Genomic DNA, 18,332 nt, shown 5'->3' on the forward strand with positions numbered 1-18,332 from the left:
TCTAGTTTCCAGCACTATGCATAGAACATACAACATGCTCCAAAAAATGCCCAGTGAATGATCTCTGTGAACAATCCTAGACGTGGATACGTAACTTGGGGAAGTTGCTAGAGTTCCGGAGGGAAAGAACATGTGCCCTCTTTGCCCAGACCTGCCCCATATCCTTTTGATTATCCCACGGCGAGCCCATCCTTCCTGTCCACTTTCTTCCCCTCTAGCATGCACAGTCTTGGTAAGACCAGCCATCGATCTTTCCTATTGACCCTGGATTCAGAGATGTTCATGGTCACCTACTCTTTCAGAAGAGAACTTTGATTTTCTTGAATTCATTCATTTATTTGATTGGATGGTCTTATGGGGAAAAGATGTGAGCAAAGAGGTTTGGTGGGGATGTTTGAGCGAAGTAAACTCGCAACACTGGTTCACCATGTGGGTATGATTTACAAATACATCACCTCTTAGCATCCGAAGGGATACCTGGCTCTGAACCTCTTACAACAGTCCCATGATTTTAGGCCTCTGACGAAGGATACACAGAGAGGAAGATACGTGGGACAGAGTGATACAATGAGAAATACATGTTTGGTCTTCATTCCTGGTTTCTGGCACTTGTAATTTCCTGAGAGGAACATCTTTTGTTTTTCCTAATAAGCTCCTTTTGGTAATACCTATGTTTATGCTAATGAGGTGACTCCTGGAGAATGGGAGCTGATTGTCAGGGAAACCAAACATGTGATTAATTAGGGGGTTGGCTCTTTCGGCATCTCCCCCTGACCTCTGGAGAGGGGGGAGGGGCTTGAGATTGACTTCAGTCACCAATGGCCAATGAGACAATGAATCATTAATGGAACCACCATAAAAACCCCTCAACAAGGGAAATCAGGAGTTTCTGGGTTGGTGAACAAATGGAGATGCTGGGAGGAAATATGCCCAGAGAGGACATGGAAGTTCAGGGCCTTTCCCCTGTACCTTGCTATATGCATCCCTTCCACGTAGCTGTTCCTGAGTTGTATTCTTTATAATAAACTGGCAACAATAAGTCAAGTGCTTGCCTGAGCTCTGTGAACCATTCTAACAAAGTATCAACCCCAAAGGAGGGGGCTGTGGGAACCTCTGATTCATAGCCATTCAATTAGAAGTACAGGTGACCACCTGAGACTTATGACTGGCACCTGAAGTGGGGGCAGTCTTGGGGGGCCTGAGCCCTTACCCTGAGAGGGCCACACTACCTCCAGGGAGCGAAAGCACTGAATTGCGGGACACCCAGTTGGTTTCTAGGGAGCTGAAAATTTGGTTGGTGTAAGCAAAACCCTACACATTTGGTGTCAGAAATGTCAGAAGTTGAGAAAACAAGTTATCTTGTAACGAGTAATTTGCAGATCTACAACTATTATTGGTAGTGGTACAAAGCAACAAAATTTAACTCCATCATAGTCCACACTGACAGATATCTGTGATTGAAATTCTTTATGATGTCCCTTCAATAATTCTGTATGTCATTCTTTCCTGCAAGGAAAGCATTTAAAATTTTAAAAGAGAGCAACAAAGAATGCTTAGTTCTTTAGTTAACTAATCTTCCTATAGTAATTATTGTGCAAGTACACACTTTTATATATATCAAATAACATACATATGTATATGCATATCATCCATATATATATATCAAGTTGCTATGTTGTAATCCTTAAATTTATGCAATGTTATACAATTATATTTCACTAAAATTAGAAGAGAGCAAACTAAATTGTGCATAAATAACTCCTCCTGTGAATTATAACATGGGTTTTAAGCAAATTCTGGTTGATTGATTTGACTGACAGCTCCTGTTAGAAACCAGCATTACTAGGTTCTACTCTTCAAGTATTCAGGCTGCATTTCTTGAGACGACCATTCTGTACAGAAAGCAGAAGAACTCATCATAGGCATTCCCTAACCCCAAGAATGCAGCATCATCCCATAAATGTCAGTCAGAGGAAGCGGTTAATATTTTAACCTACTGAAGCACAAAATTAAGCTACAACAATACTCAGTTTTTTACATGACACATAGAAAAATTAGGCATTAAAGTATTTGTTCTCAAATGTGTCTTGTAGTTGAAAGTCATTTGTTTCCAAACATAGGTTTGAAAAATAGCTGTGAGACTCCCTTTGTTTTCTCCCTAATACTGGAATACAAGAGGAATTCTTAAAAATTAATTTTTCCACGCATACTCTTTTCTTTACAGCCCCCTGCTCCCACCCCACAAAGACACTGGCTGTACGAGGCAGGACTTACACAGCTGTTTTATAAAGCCATTGACACTTTAATAAAAGTCCAAAATAAACATTTTAATTTTTTTCCCAAATAACAAGTGATTGTTTGTCTTGTTTGTACTCATGAACAAAGGCTGCGTAGCCACAGTTGTCTGGCTTCTCTGTAATTTTAGGCCCAAGACTCAGCAGACGCTGATTAACCAATCCATCTACCATATGTGCAGAAAGAGACGGCCAGCCTCACTCTCGGCAGGGAAAATTGGCAACCATCTTGGTTCACATGGAGATGTCCTTCTAATCTACAGCCACGCTGGCGCAACGAAACTTTGATGGCCCGAAATACCTTTTGCTGGCTTCACGGCAAGCTGCATGTGCATGGTAAGAATGTATTATTTATAAGACCGCTGTTAGTAATGAGCTATTACACTAATGGCTCATTGTGTTTGGAATTTGATTTCAAATGGCATGGATCACACATTCTGATGAAAATGAGAAAAAACATGTTTTGCCATTAGGAACAAAGATGCAACGTTCTCCAATTCTACAACCTGTTATATTCCCATCATTCATCCTGGGTTGTGACAATTCACAAAAGTTCACAATTATCAACTGCAACAGAGCAAGGACATATTGTGGAAATGTCTGCTTTTTCCTTTGAGTTTCTTTCAAATAACTATTCAGAGTTGAGAACCACCGTTCTGAAATATGAATTTGTGGGAGTATTCAAATTCATCTTTGTGTATGTGTGTGTTTTCTGGAAAAACAGAGTCAGCAAACTTTCTTTACTTGAATAATCAAAAGGCATTGATTGTTGACTGTTGTCTTTCCACCACAAAGATGTCTTCTGTTCTCTGATACTAAGAGCAAAACTGAAAGTTTTGCTTTTTGTTTTGGTTTTTCCTGTGAGGATATATATTAGGATATATTAAGCTCTGGTTGCCAGAAATCCATACATGTGTGGCCTTGCCTTCACACACAGGTCCATCAAGAGACATGTGTGCCCTGTATCATTTGCGCTTCCTTCGAAAAAGCCCTATAGTCACTCACCCCTTTTGGCTGACCATACTCCACAATGAGGGGGCCTTTATTGTGACCACTGGCAGCTTTGATCCCCTCTGCCTCATGCCAGTGGCAGGGCTGAGTTGGCAGGCTCTGCCCACCCGCAGGTCAGTGTGTCCATTCGGACCACTGCTGCCCATGCTGTGGATGATGCCAGAGCAGACGTTCTGCCCATCTGTCTCTAGGAGCCACCCTTGGCCTCCAACCACCCTTCCCCAAAATCTCAGTTTGGAGTAAACACCAGATGTCAAGGTAAGCCAGGATAAAGTTATGAGAAGTAATTTGGGCTCAAAACTCCTCCCAAGTAGCTATCAAGCCAAAGAAAGTTTGCCCAGTTAAAAACCTTTAACTAGTCAAGAGTTTCCTACTTGGTACAGGCATAGGTCCCAGGCATTCTATGTGGATGGCCTGTAACTACCAGGGGCCAGTGTGGGAAGAGACAGATTTGATGCACTCTGTTCTGTGATCTCTGGTCAGCATCAGTCACCTGTAAGCACGGTGTGCTGCCCATAAATGCTTCATCAGCAACTGCGGGGAAAGCCCTGATTTAGTAATTTGCCAATCTCTGTGGTGTAAATATTCCCATTGTGGCCAATTTTAAGCTACCAATGTGATGTTACTGAACAGGGAGTTGGGAAGGGATGCCCAGTAGCCACTATTATAAAGTAGACGATAGACATAAATAATCTCAAGGGCAAAGATAATAATAAAATAATTAGGAAGTGATGAATGTTGAGTATTAACTTTGTTTTTTAGTATGACTGTACTACAAGTTTATGTAATTTAATTTTTAATCCAAGGCTATGTTTAACAACCAGCTTGCAAAGTTCCTCGGGACTGAACATTCTGTGAGGCAGAATGAACTCGTTCCTGCATATCTCTGCTTATAGGGCCAGCCAAAGCAAGTCCAGTGGCTGGGAGAAGGGTTCAGGAGGCAGGTGGGAGGGGAGTGACAGCACTGATCTTGTACTCAAAAAGGCTTAAGACACCAGATACAACAAAAACAAAAACAAAAACAACACCAGATATAGTTCAGTAGAAACTGGAGATGTGCTCCCACGTCCTGGACTGGCTTCCTTCCCGTTAAGGGGGTCCTGCTTCTGCTCTTCCATTTAAAGATCAAGGTCCAGGGTCCATGGTCGCTTCTGCACAGAATGGGAAGTGTCTGATGTCTGAGGTAACACGGCCTCTCAGAAACTGGGCCGGACTCCATTGACCTCTTTAGAGACACTAAAGGATCCTTGCAGGGTTGGGACCACAATTTTCAGCCTGCAACTTTCCTCTGATGTTACATACACTGAAAATGTGTAACATGTGACTGGAAAGGAAAACACGTGGAGACAGTCACCACAGCTGCTTTTCATAAACTAACACAAGTGATTTGGGTTGAAACGGGCACCTTAAAATGAAAGTATTAAAGGCGTTCTCCAGAGTGACATCAGCATCAAGGTGGCATAAAGATGTCCATCGTTGTTGTCCCCAAGCTCAACAGTAAACATCTGGCATCCAGCCATGAACAAAAGAGCCTCTGAAGGAGCTGTGGCATGCAACACCATACACCAAGGGATCTGGAAGAGTTTTGATCACTGCGCATGAGGAAATAGGCAGACACACCTCGATCTTGACTATGAACTGGCTCTAGCCTGTCTTGGGCATGGTCCAGAAGCCCTTGGAGAATATAGACTTAGATAGTCATTTGCAGAGGAAAGAGTCTTTGTAAAAAGTATAGTTTCCAGAGAAGTTCCAGGACTCCGCCGGAGCAAAAATTATGAGTTTGGATTCACTGAAATGAATAAGAGGAACAGTCTGGCTTTACCCATCTCACACATCCCCAGTGAGGCACAGCTTAGGGGCAAGAAAGATCTTCCTTGGCCCATGATTTATCCAATGGGAGAAAGGGAGAGTGTGTGAGTGTGAGTGAGCACCTAGCTTCCCCAGCTGTGTGGGATTCTTCCAAAGAGGCCCATTTCTCTTTTGCTTCAACCAGAGTACTTAATTGGGAGCTCTATGATAAGGGACACAGAAAGAGGTTAGGGAGAGTAGCAAATAGTACTCTTGGAGGGCAATAAAGGGACCCAGTTCCTAACTGCATTGTGGATTGCATCAGAAGCCTGTCTACAAATGGCTAGGAATATCTTGTCATGAAACCCCTCAACTGGCCCACAAGAACTCCTAGCAACCTGTGTGCCTTACCCACACATCATCCCACCCCGTGGCCAGCTCCTATGCACACTCCCAACAGCACCACAAGCAGGCTTTAGCAGATGGTTAGTGAGGACTGCAGAAAATCAGTCTGTGACCAGAGAGAGAATACAAACTTGAGCAGCTACCTCTGGGGAAATAAAAGAGGTTGTCAGCACTTGGCCTGGTGTTTTGTAAGAGCCAGAGAGTGCATATGAGCTTAAGAAGTCTGCCACAAGAGGAAGCAAGAAAAGTGGAGCCAATTTATCCATTGAACGCCTGAGAACTCTTCAGGATCTCTAGCAGGCCTGACAGAGATATGTCTCCTCTGAATAAAGTAAAGACTGGAAGAGGTAACTGCTACTTCAAATGTGAAGACAGTAATGAAAAATTCCAAGAAACATGAGAAAATCAAGAAAATGATATCACCAAAAGAACACCATAATTTCCTGGTAACCAAACCCAAAGACATTGAGACTTTTAAGTTAACAGATAAAGAATTCAAGATGGCAGGGGCATCTGCTCAGTCAGTTAAGTGACTGACTCTTGACTTTGGCTCAGGTCATGATCTCAGGGTTGTGGGGTTAAGCCCCATGGGCTCTATGTTAGGCATGGGGCCTGCTTGGGATTCTCTCTCTCTCTCTCTCTGCCCCTCCCCCACCACTCATGTTCTCTCTCTCTCTCTCTCAGGAAAAAAGAAAGAAAAGAAAAGAAAGGAAAGGAAAAGAAAAGAAAAGAAAAAAAAGAAAGGAAAACAAAGACCCAACTATTTGCTGCCTAAAAGAGACTCACTTCAGCTTTAAGGAAACACATAGGCTCAAAGTGAAGAGAAGGAAAAAGATATTCCATACAAGTGGAAGCCAAAAAAGACTTGAAGCCAAAAATAGAAACAAGAGACAAAGAAGGTCATTATATTAATGATAAATGGGTCAATTTGTCAAGAAGATAGAACAATCATAAATATATATAAACTCAATCTCAGACCACCTAAATATAACAAGCAAATACTAAAAGATATGAAGGGAGAAATAGATAATACAATAATAGTAAGGGACTTCAACCCACTTTCAACAATGGATAGAACATCCAAAGCAGAAAATCTACAAGGAAATGTTGGGCTTGAACAGTATTTTTAGACCAATGGACCTAACACACAAGCATAGAACATGCCATCCAATGGCAGCAGACTATACATTCTTCTCCAGCATACACAGAACTCTCTCCAGGATAGATCATATATTAGGCCACAAAACAAGTCTTAGCAAATTGAAGAAGACTGAAATCATACCAAGTATCTTTTATATGTTCTAAAACAAAAAATCAGTAACAGTAGGGAACCTGAACAATTCACAAATATGTGGAAAGTAAAAAAAAAAAAAAAAAAAAAGTTCCAAAGAAGAAATAAAAAAGGAAATTAAAAAAATCTTCAAACAAACAGAAATGGAAAGACAAAATACCAAAACCTATGGGATGTTGAAAATGCAGTTCTACAACTAAACATATGGGACAGAGAAAAAAAAGGAGAGAAGGAAACAAACCATATGAGACTCTTAATGATAGAGAACAAACTGAGGGTTGATGGAGGGATGTGGCTGGGGGATGGGTTAGATGGGTGATGGGTATTAAGAAGGGCATTTGTTGTGATGAGCACTGGGTGTTGTATATAAGTGAGGAATCACTGAGTTCTATTCCTGAAACCAATATTGCATTTTTGTTAACTAAAATTAAAAAGATAAAGAAAAAGCAGTTCTAGGAAGTAAATGTATAGCAATAAATGCCTACATCAAGAAAAAAAAATCTAAAATAAATCTACAACTAAATTTTCAAGGAACTTGGAAAATGAGACGAAATTAAGCCCAAAGTTAGCAGAAGGTAGGAAATACAAAGATCGGAGCAAAATAAATGAAATAGAAAAACAGCACAAAATTTCAATGAAACTAAGAGTTGACTTTTATAAAGATAAACAAAATTGACAAACCTTTACGTAAACTAAGAAAAAAGAGAGGAGACTCAAAATCAGAAATGAAAGAGAAGACATTGCAACTGGTAATACAGAAACATAAAGGATCATAAGAGACTACTAGGAACAAACGTATGGCAACAAATTGAACAATCTAAAATAAATGGATCAATTCCTAGAAAAATACAACCTACCTAGAAAGAAACATGAAGAAATAGAGAATATGAACAGATGAATAATAAGTAAAGAGATTGAATCAGCAATCAAAAACCTCCTGCCAAAGAAAAGCCCCAGACCAGATGGTTTCACTGGTAAATTCTACCAAATACTTAAAGAAGAATTGACACCAATACTTCTCAAACTTTCCTTAAAAATTGAATATTTTATGAGGCCAGCATTACTCTGATACCAAAGCCAGATAAGGATATTACAAGAAAATTATAGACCAATATCCCTGACAAATACAAACACAAAACTCTCAATAAAATATTAGCAAAGTGAATTCAACAGCACATTAAAAGGATCATACACTATGATCAAGCAGGATTTATCCCTGTGATGCAAGGATGGTTCAATATACACAAATCAACAAAAATGATAACATTATTAGAAAAATAAAAATCATATCATCATCTCAAAAGATGCAGAGAAAGCATTTGACAATATCACATCCCTTTATGAGAAGAATGCTCAATAAATATAGTAGAAAAACATTTTACTTGAGTAAGGGCATTTATGACAAGCCCATAGCACATCACACTCAACAGTGAATGGTTGAAAGATTTCCTTCTAAGATCAGCAAAAGGATAAGGGTGCCTACTCTCACTCCTCCTATTCAACATAGGACTGTAAGTCTTAGCCAGAGAAATCAGTCAAGAAAAAGAAAAAAAATTTTCAGAAAGGAAGCAGTAAAGTAGTAATAAGTAAAGTAGTAGAACTGGTTTTGTTTGGAAAATGATATATAATCTTATATATAGAAAATTCTAAGAACTCCACCAAAAAACTGTTAGAACTGATAAATGAATTCAGTAAAGTGGCACAATATGAAACCAATGCACAGAAATCGGTTGCATTTCTATACATTAACAATGAAATACCTGAAAAAGAAATAAAGAAAACAATCCTATTCACAATAGTTTCAAAAACAATTAGATTAGAAGAATTAACATTGTTAAAATGTTCATATTACCTAAAGCCATCTCTAGATTCACTACAATCCCTATCAAAATGCCAATGGCATTTTTCACAGAAATAGAAAAAAACTATCCTAAAATTTGTATAGAACCCTAGAAGACACCAAAAGAACAAAACTGGAGGGACCCCTGGGTGGCTCAGTCAGTTAAGCAACCAACCCTTGATTTAGCCTCAAGTCTTGAGCTCCAGGTCATGAGATCCAGCCCCGTGTTGTCTCCACACTTAGCACTGAGTCTGCTTCAGATTCTCTCTCCCACTCCCTGCCCCTTCCACCTGCATGTGCTCTCTCTCTCTTAAATAAACAGATCTTCAAAAATTGAAATAAATAAATGTTTTTTAAAAAGAACAAAGCTGAGGCATCACACTTACTGATTTCAAATCATATTACAAGGCTATAATAATCAAAACAGTATAGTACTAAGATAAAAGCAGACACAGAAACCAGTGGAACAGAATCAGGAGCCCAGAAATAAACACCCATAAATAAGCAACCAATATTTAACAAGGGAGCCAAGAATACTCAATGGGGAAATGACCCTCTCTTCAATAAACGGTATTGGGAAAACTGATATCCAAATGCAGAAGACTAAAACTGGACTCCAACTCACACCGCTCACAAAAATTAACTCAAAATGGATTAAAGACTTAAACATAAGACCTGAAACTGTATGACTCCTGGAAGATGCAGGGAAGAAGCTCCTTGACATTGTTCTTGGCAACAATTTTTTTTGATCTAACACCAAAACTACACTAAGCAACAAAAGCAAAAAGCACTAAGCACAGCAAAAGGAAAAATCAACACAATGAAAAGGCAATCTGCACAGTGAGAGAAAGTATTTGTAAACCATATGCTGGAATATTAGATAGGGGGTTGATAATCGAAATGCATAAACTTCCCTACAACTCAACGGGGAAAAAAAAGATCCAATTTAAAAATGGACAGAGAATCTGAATAGAAATTTTTTTCCAAAGAATACATATAAATGATCAAAGGTACATTAAAAGATGTTCAACTTCACTAATCATGAGGAGATGAAAAGCAATACCACAATGAGATATTTCCTTATATCTACTAGAATGGTTACCATCACAAAGACAAGGGATAACAAGCATTGGCAAGATTGCGAAGAAAAAGTAACACTCATGGGGCCCATGGCTGACTCAGTTGGTAGGGCACCCAATTCTTAATCTCAGGGGTTGTGAGTTCAAGCCCCATGTTACGTGTAGAGATTACTTAAACACAAAATCTTAAAAAAAAAAAAAAGTAACCCTCATGCATTGTTCATAGGGATGTAATTTGCTACAGCCAGTATGGAAAACAGTATGGAGGTTTCTCAAACTATTAAAAATAGAACTGCCATATAACCTAGCAATACTACTTTTAGTTATATATCCAAAAGAAACAAAAACAGGATCTCAAACAGATATTTGCACTCCCGTTTTCATGGTAGCATTATTCACATATGGAAAGAAATGGAAACAACCTAAGTGTCTTTTAACAGATGAATGAATTAAAAGATATGCATACAATGGAATATTATTCAGCCACAAGAAAAGAAGGAAATTTGCATTTGCAACATTTGCAACAACATGGATGGTCTGTGATGGCATTATGCTAAGCTTAAGTCACAGAAGGGCAAATACTATATGATATCACTTATATCTAAATCTGGAATCTAAAAAAGAACACATAGAAACAGTAAAATTATGGTTACCAGGGATTGGGAGGTGAGTGAAAGGGGTAGGGGGTGTTGGTCAAAGGGCACAAACTTCCAGTTGTAAAATGAGTAAGTTCTGGGGATCTACTATACAGCATGGTGATTTTAGTGAACAATATTGAATTAGATATTTGAAAGTTGCTAAAAGAATGTATCTTAAACATTCTCACCACAAAAAGGTACTGGTAATTATGTGATGCAATGGAGGTGTTAGCTAATGCTATAGTGTGATCATTTTACAATATATAAATGTATCAAATCAACATGGTGTACACCTTAAACTTACATAATCGTGTATGTCAATTACATCTCAATAAAGCTGGGACAAATAAATAAAAGCCTTCTCTAAAAAAACAAAGGCCTGACTAAACTGGACTGTCCCTTTTGGTCATTAAAAGGCCTGACTGGGGTCTGCATGAATCATTACTTCTCAGTAGTTTTGTCTCATCATGTAAAGACATAGTCTTCAAAATGCTGCTGCTGGACCCAAATATTCCTTGACTTTTCCTTTTTTCATTAGCCTGAAGGTAGAGGTCAAATGAAAACATATGGAAGTCCTTAAAGGAGAATGCAAAAACCTAAATATGAAAAATAAAACCCCTTCAATGGCAAAGAAACAAATATTATGGATAGGACCTCAGAATCTAGTACTTAGGGCCAGTTCTCACCTTAAGAAACTAATGACTTTATCTCTCTAAGGTCATCCTGTCCTTCATCAGATACGTTTTTGTTTTCCGGCAGGTAGATAACTGTTTCACCACTTAGACTGCACACTGGTACCATATGGGGAGTGTTTTAGAAATGCTGATTACATCTCACCGTGAACAACTGATCTAATTGGTCTAAGTGCATCCCAGTATCAGGATTTTTTTTTTAAACTTCACAGATTCTTCTTTTTTTTTTTATTTTTAAGATTTTATTTATTCATTTGACAGACAGAGATGACAAGTAGGCAGAGAGGCAGGCAGAGAGAGAGAAGGAAGCAGGCTCCCCGCTGAGCAGAGAGCCCGATGCGGGGCTTGATCCCAGGACCCTGGGATCATGACCTGAGCCGAAGGCAGAGGCTTTAACCCACTGAGCCACCCAGGTGCCCCCCAGCATCAGGATTTTTAATTGAGATATAATTCACCTACCATAAAAATCAACCTTTAAAGAATATACAATTCAGTAGCTTTAATATATTCACAAAGATAGACACTTTCAACCACTAATTCCAAAACCTTTTTGTCCCCTGCCCCCCATACCCTTTATTAATTATTCCCCATCCACCTCTTTCTCCAGCCACTGATCTATTTTCTGTTTCTATGGACTTGTTCTTCCTAGGCTTTCATATAAATAATCATACAATACGTGGTCTTTGAAGTCTGGATGCTTTCACCTGGCATAATGTTTTCAAGGTTCAAACATGTTGTAGCATGCATAGTCCTTCGTTCCCTTTTATCTCCTAATAATATTCCATTGTGTGGCTATACCACCTTTTGTTTATTCATTCATCAGAAGATGGACATTTGGGTCGTTTCCACTTTTTGGCTATTATGAATAATGCTGCTATGAATGTTTGTGTACATGTTTTTGTGTGGACATGTATTTTTAATTTAGGGGTGGAACTCCTGGGTTAAATGATAATTTTATGTTTAACCTTTTGAGAAAATGCCAGATTGTTTTCTAAAGTGGCTGTGCTATATTATAATCCCACCATCAGTCTATGAAGGTTCCTTCTACTTTCTCCACATCCTCACCAACACTTGTTATCGTCCCTCTCTTTTATTACAACCATCCTAGCAAGTGTGAAGTGGTATCTCATTGTGGTGTTGGTTTGTATTTTCCTGATGACTAATGGTGTTGAGCACCATTTCATGAGCTTATTGGCCATTTGTATATCTTTTTTTGGAGAAATGTCTATTCAGATCCTTTGTCCACATTTCATTTAGATCATTTTTCTCTTTATTACTATATGAGTTCATTATACCTTCTGGATACAAGTTTGTTGGCATGGGGATAGTCTAAAAGTCTCCCAGGTGGTTCTCATACAAACTGAGCTTGGGAACCGCTAATGTAGAACCAAGCCTCAAACAGATCATGTTACCAGAATAAAAGAACTTTGATTCCAAGTTTCCCAAGAAAAGTAATATTCTTTAAATAGCTCTTACAGTTTTGTCAAATAGAGAAATCAGCATATGAAGAATCCCTGAATGATCATCCTAGAAGTAAAATTGCTGAATTCCACCTTTAAGTACTTTTCAATAAACTGGCACAAAGCAAAGCTCAAATATCCACTTGAAAAACAAAAACAAAAACAAACTAATTTGTGGTCATCTTTGCCTGAACCCTGGGATTCTATGAAGTATTCAGATATAGGGCTGGGTACCCAAGGGTTCTATCCATGTTTGTTGATTATTATGATATGCAAAAGGCAACATAAAAATTCATTCAAAATAAGATTATTTTGCTGTCAAAACAATCTTCAGTGCAAGCTTATATAAACCTCTTTTAAAGGCCTTTACAGAAGCTGCCTCTATATTTCTCATGTGATGCAAAGAGAACATCTTCACTCACATTTCAATTGCTTTCTTTTCTTGATTACTAAAATCATCAACAAAAAGCTGCCCTTGTGAGATCCCTGTATACAAGTCAACAGTGAGTCATTTGGAGGAGAGCTTCAATCCTTTAAAACTGAGTGCACAAATGTGGTTCCTGAAACAGCAGCATCAATATCACCCAGGAACTAGTGAAAAATGCACATTCTCAGGCCTATCCCAGACTTACAAGATCACACGGAGGGTGGGTCCCCAGAATCTGTGTTCTAATTACCCCAAGAAGTCATTTCAACACATGCTCAAGTTTGAGTACTTACTTCTTTAAAATCTTTTCCTCGCATTTCTTATATACATAAAGCAGATGCCATGGGTCATGGCCCTATCCTTCCTAAAGATGAACAGTCACCACACATTCCCTAATTACCCTAAGGCACTAAGTCTCAGGTTTTTTTTTTTCCAGTCAGACAATTCCTTCATACCACTGAGCAGATGCTGTGAATATCCCTAGTTCAGCATTTTCAACCCTTAAGAATGCCCAAAGCTTCAGACGGAGTAGGGAATGAAGTAGAATGCTATCACTGTATTTTTCAGGAGGGCCTATTTCAGCACACTCCAACTGACACAAAGGGCTAAAGATACCTCTGCACACCGATATTTAGGTATCAGAACTGGGATCGGATCCTCATTATCAAATCTTGTGGGGACAGATGCAGAGAAGGAAGCCACAGCTAGCTAAAATTCTGTAAGGGAGGAGTGTCCCTCCATGAATGCTCTGGGGACAGGGCAAGGATGAGTGACGGTCTCAAGAGTTTCAGAGTTGCCCACAGTGGCTGCCCACGGGGCCAGGTCAGCCTGCTTGCTGCTTTGAGCTGAGACACACTAAAGCTAGCTATCTTGCCAGCTCTCACCTGGATCTCTTCTCCCCCCCTCTCTTGGGTATAGGTAGACCCCAGGTCTACAGCTGTCAAACCAGAGAGGGTGGGTTCCATCTTTCTTTACTGCCATCCCTACCTCCCATCTCAGTAAAGCCTTCCGGGATGGATGCTGTGGAATTAGGACCCTTGTGAAGCATGTTCTGAAACAGTGGTCACAACCACCATGCTCACAAAGGCCACGCTGATATAAACTGGGAAAGATGGCTGCCCCTTCAGGGGCAGGAGGGTCACGAACCCCCAGGGCACATGGGGAATGGTGATGGGCTTGAGGGCACCTACCTGCACTGTCTACAGTGGCAGCTGCCCCAAAGTGCCAACTCACTGGTGTCCAACAGCAGGCCTTCCAATTTTTCCAGAGAAGCTAGAAATTCCAATTGTTACATACACTTTCCTAATTTTGAAATGCTGGCCACTCATACAATGAAATTTAATCATCTATACCCTAAATCAAATCATGAGAAAACGATGGACAAATCCAAATTGAGAGACACTGCACAAAATGACAGACCGGCGCTCTTCAAAACCGTCATTGTCCTGAAAAACAAAGTCAGACTGGGAAGTTGTTTCGATTACAGGAGACTGAAGACACAGGGCACCTGAGTGCAGCAGATGATGACGAATCACTTCTGCTAAAAAGGACTGTGAATACAATTGGAGTAAGGTCTGTCGTTAGAATAATGGGGTGCTCCACCTGAACGCTGTACCACAGTTATGTCAGAGTGTCACATTCTTGTTTTTAGGAAATACACACTGAGGTATTTAGTGGTGAAGGGGGCGTGGCATCCACAACTCATTCTTTTTTTTTTTTTTAAGATTTTATTTATTTATTTGACAGACAGAGATCACAAGTAGGCAGAGAGAGAGAGAGAGAGAGAGAGAGAGAGGAGGAAGCAGGCTCCCTGCCGAGCAGAGAGCCCGATGCGGGACTCGATCCCAGGACTCTGGGATCAGGACCTGAGCCAAAGGCAGAGGCTTTAACCCACTGAGCCACCCGGGTGCCCCACAACTCATTCTTGAATGGTTCAGAAAAATATATAAATAAATAGTTATAAAATAAGTAAGTAAGTAAATAAATATATATATATAAAATATTCATATTACAGTGTACATACATTTATGTTACCAGGTAACATAAGTAATATAAATATATGTTTATATATATAAAACTGACAAATATAGAGAGAGAAAAAGCAAGCAAAGAGAATGAATGATAAAGCAAATGTGTACAAATGTTACCATTTTGGGAATTTGAGTGCCTAGAAGTTTTCTTTCTTTTTTTTTCCTTCTTTTTTTTTATTAACATATAACGTATTATTTGCTTCAGGGGTACAGATCTGTGAGTCATCAGTCTTACACAATTCACAGTGCTCACCATAACACATACCCTCTCTAATGTCCATCACCTAGCCACCCTATTCCTCCTACCTCCTCTACTCTAAGAACCCTCAGTTTGTTTCCTGAGATTAAAAGTCTCATGGTTTGTCTCTAGAAGTTTTCTATAAGTGTGAAATTTTGGTAAAACAAAAAAAGAATTATTTTCCAAGTCAAACAAAATCCATGTGCCAGCAGGATGCTGGTCTGTGATCTCTGGGATCTTGGGGGTCTTGGATTCCCCAGGTGCCCTCAAGAATCTCTCCCTTTCACCCCAACCTTCATCCCTACCTTTAGGGGCAGGGCACAGAGTCCACAGCAGCCTAGTCTCTGGAAGCATCTCACAAAAACCTACAAACCTAAAGCCAGGTCACATGGGGAGGAGGGTGATGTCGCTGCTCTGAAGGGGGCCTGGCAAGCCACCTGGAAGGGCTTCAGGAAGCAGGGAGGGGATGGCAGCTCTGGAGAAGCTGAGCAAAAACCAGGAGAAATGGTGCTTGTTTCTTTCATTTCCCTCACTAAGTGCATCCCCAGGCGGATTAGTCACCAACCTCACACACGATGGCATGATTCTCTTCATCTTGGGCTTCTATCAGTTCAGCCAGGAAGTACTCGCCGTAAGTTTCCTTAAGAAGCATGTCATGGCGCAGAAAGATCGGCATGAGATCATCATGATCTTCTACCCTGTTTAACGCAAAGGCTTCATTAGGTTGGGTGTTCATTCCTTCGGTGGAGCACCTACTATGTGCCAGAGGCAATTCTAAACGCCAGGGACACAGCAACACACTCACAACATGAAGTTGCCCTCAAATAGGAGAAACAGAATGACATTATGACATCATTTCAAACATTTCAAATAGGGGTAAGAGCTCTGGGATGGAGTGACAGGGTCAAGTGGTCAGGGAAGACCTCTCTGAGCAAGAACATCTGAGCTGAGACCTGAATGAAGAGAAAGCCAGAGAGCTATGTCAAGAGACCTGGAGTTAGAAAATTCCAGGCAAAGGGAACACATTCAGCTATTTGGATATGGAATATAAGGCAGCATTTGTCATGAGACAGAACAAAAAGCTGGGGACAGCATTTCCCAATTGTGTTTCAAGGAACACTACTTCTATGACCTTGTCCTCAGCATCCTCTTCCTCCCCCAAAAAGAATTCCACTGTCTAAAGACAATTTCCTATTATAGGTGCCTCTGGAGTGACACAGTTCTGTATTAAAGACTTGAGAAGTACCAGCATAAAGAATATTTAACCTTATTTATGCATTTACCCAGCACTGGCCCATGGTACCCTTTATTCCTATCAAGGTAGATGGGGAGCAGAAACCATCATGCTCGTCAGCTCTTCTGACTCAGAGAAGGTTCCAGCAGCTCCCCTGCCATTTGGCAGGGTCCTGGGGCTGATTCCTTTATATTCTAGTTGCCCTTTTAAAATGAGGCTTTTTTCCTGTGGGCAGACGAGTCTGCTCATGGTCCCTGGTACTATCTCTGCCCACCTAAATTCACAGCATCCAGGGTGGGGGCTCCCTTTATTCCTGTGTCTCTGTCTCTCTCGCCATTCTCTTTATGGTCCCTCTGTTGCTCGTTGTGCTGTTCAGAAGCTGTTCAGTCAGTCCTCAGTCCTTCTTCAGGAGGAACTGTTCTGATATAGCCACTGATTTGGGGTGTCCATGGAGTGAGGTAAGTTCGGGGTCTTCCTACATGGCCATCTTGGACAGAAGTCTACCCTTTATTCCTTGAGACAAGGAATTTATGGGAATTTATGGGAATCTCCATTTCCCATAAAGGGGGAATGCTGGTTTAAAAATAATGAAGCTCTGCTCACCATCTTGGAAATATTCACCTCAAATTTCCATTGTCAGGATTCTGCACCAGTGTACAAAATGACCAGTGTGGGAGGAGAGAGGAAACCAAGAACCAGGCTTATGGTAGCATGGTGATGCTGGCCTTTGGACCCCAGTAATAGTCTTTTCTTCTTTTTAGTATACTCTTAGTTATATTTATATTTAGTACACTCTTCGTTATATCTATTTTACCTATCTAGGATGTTCTGAGACTTAATTCCTGGTACTTCTCTTATTCAAATATTCTACCTTGGGGTGCCTGGATGGCTCCATGGGTTAAAGCCTCTGCCTTCGGCTCAGGTCATGATCCCAGAGTCCTGGGATTGAGCTCCACATCCGGCTCTTTGCTCTGCAGACAGCCTACTTCCTCCTCTCTCTCTCTCTCTGCCTGCCTCTCTGCCTACTTGTGATCTCTGTCAAATAAATAAATAAAATCTTTAAAAAAAATGTTCTACCTTTTTGTTTGTTTGTTTCCCTGTAATATATCTGATCTGGCTACTAACTTCTATCTCTTCTTACCTTTACTTCCTTACCATGCCATCTTTATCATCCTATTTGATCTTTTTCTTTTTAAGATTTTATTTACTTGAGAGAAACAGAGAGAGTATAAGTAAGGGGAAAGGCAGAAGGATGGGGGGAGGGGCAGAGGGAGAGGGAGAAGCAGGCTTCCTTCTGAGCAGAGAGCCCAACACGGGGCTTGATCCCAGGACCTGGAGATCATGACCTGAGCTGAAGGCAGATGCTTAACCATCTGAGCCTGGGTGGCTCACCAGCTGTGTCTTTAGGATGGACGGGACTGTATCTGACACCATAGCCATTTCATAAGCTATTTCAGCTCCACGCTAATTTTTTAAAGTAGTCTTTGCCTACCTGCCCATCTATGTTTGTGGAAACACAATCACTGTGAGAACTCCCAGTGGCCACCTGTGGCTAGGTGTACCGAAGATCCACAATAAAGGCACTGAAGGCTCACAGTTCTCTTTTGAAAAGATTGGAGAATAAATGATACTGTGTAGTGGCCAAAGTCTGGGCTGAGAGCCAGAATGCCTATGTCCGGATTTCATAACTGTGACCTTGGGCAAATCACTTAACGTCTCTGTGCCAGAGTTTTCCCATCTGTCATAAAGACAATAAATTAAATGGTGAGATAATAATGCATGATGTGCTACTCTTATTAATATTACTACTACTTAGGAAGGAAGGGTCAAAAGAACAACCAAAGAACATTTATAATCAATGCATGGAATGGGAGAGGTTATCACCATAAATGCTTGAATCATTGT

At 40.3% G+C, this 18,332-nt stretch overlaps 1 protein-coding gene across 1 annotated transcript in view; it reads right to left on the reverse strand.

Moving 5' to 3' along the window:
• The window catches only part of CFAP61 (cilia and flagella associated protein 61), a 290,455-nt gene that overhangs the window by 236,102 nt on the left and 36,021 nt on the right, over window positions 1-18,332 (reverse strand). Inside the window, exon 7 of the mRNA XM_045980366.1 lies at window positions 15,759-15,891. Coding sequence (XP_045836322.1) covers window positions 15,759-15,891 — 133 coding nt within the window. The remainder of the gene's footprint in view (window positions 1-15,758; window positions 15,892-18,332) is intronic.

Source organism: Meles meles, chromosome 16, assembly GCF_922984935.1.
Source record: "Meles meles chromosome 16, mMelMel3.1 paternal haplotype, whole genome shotgun sequence".
Classification (NCBI taxonomy): Eukaryota; Metazoa; Chordata; class Mammalia; order Carnivora; family Mustelidae; genus Meles; species Meles meles.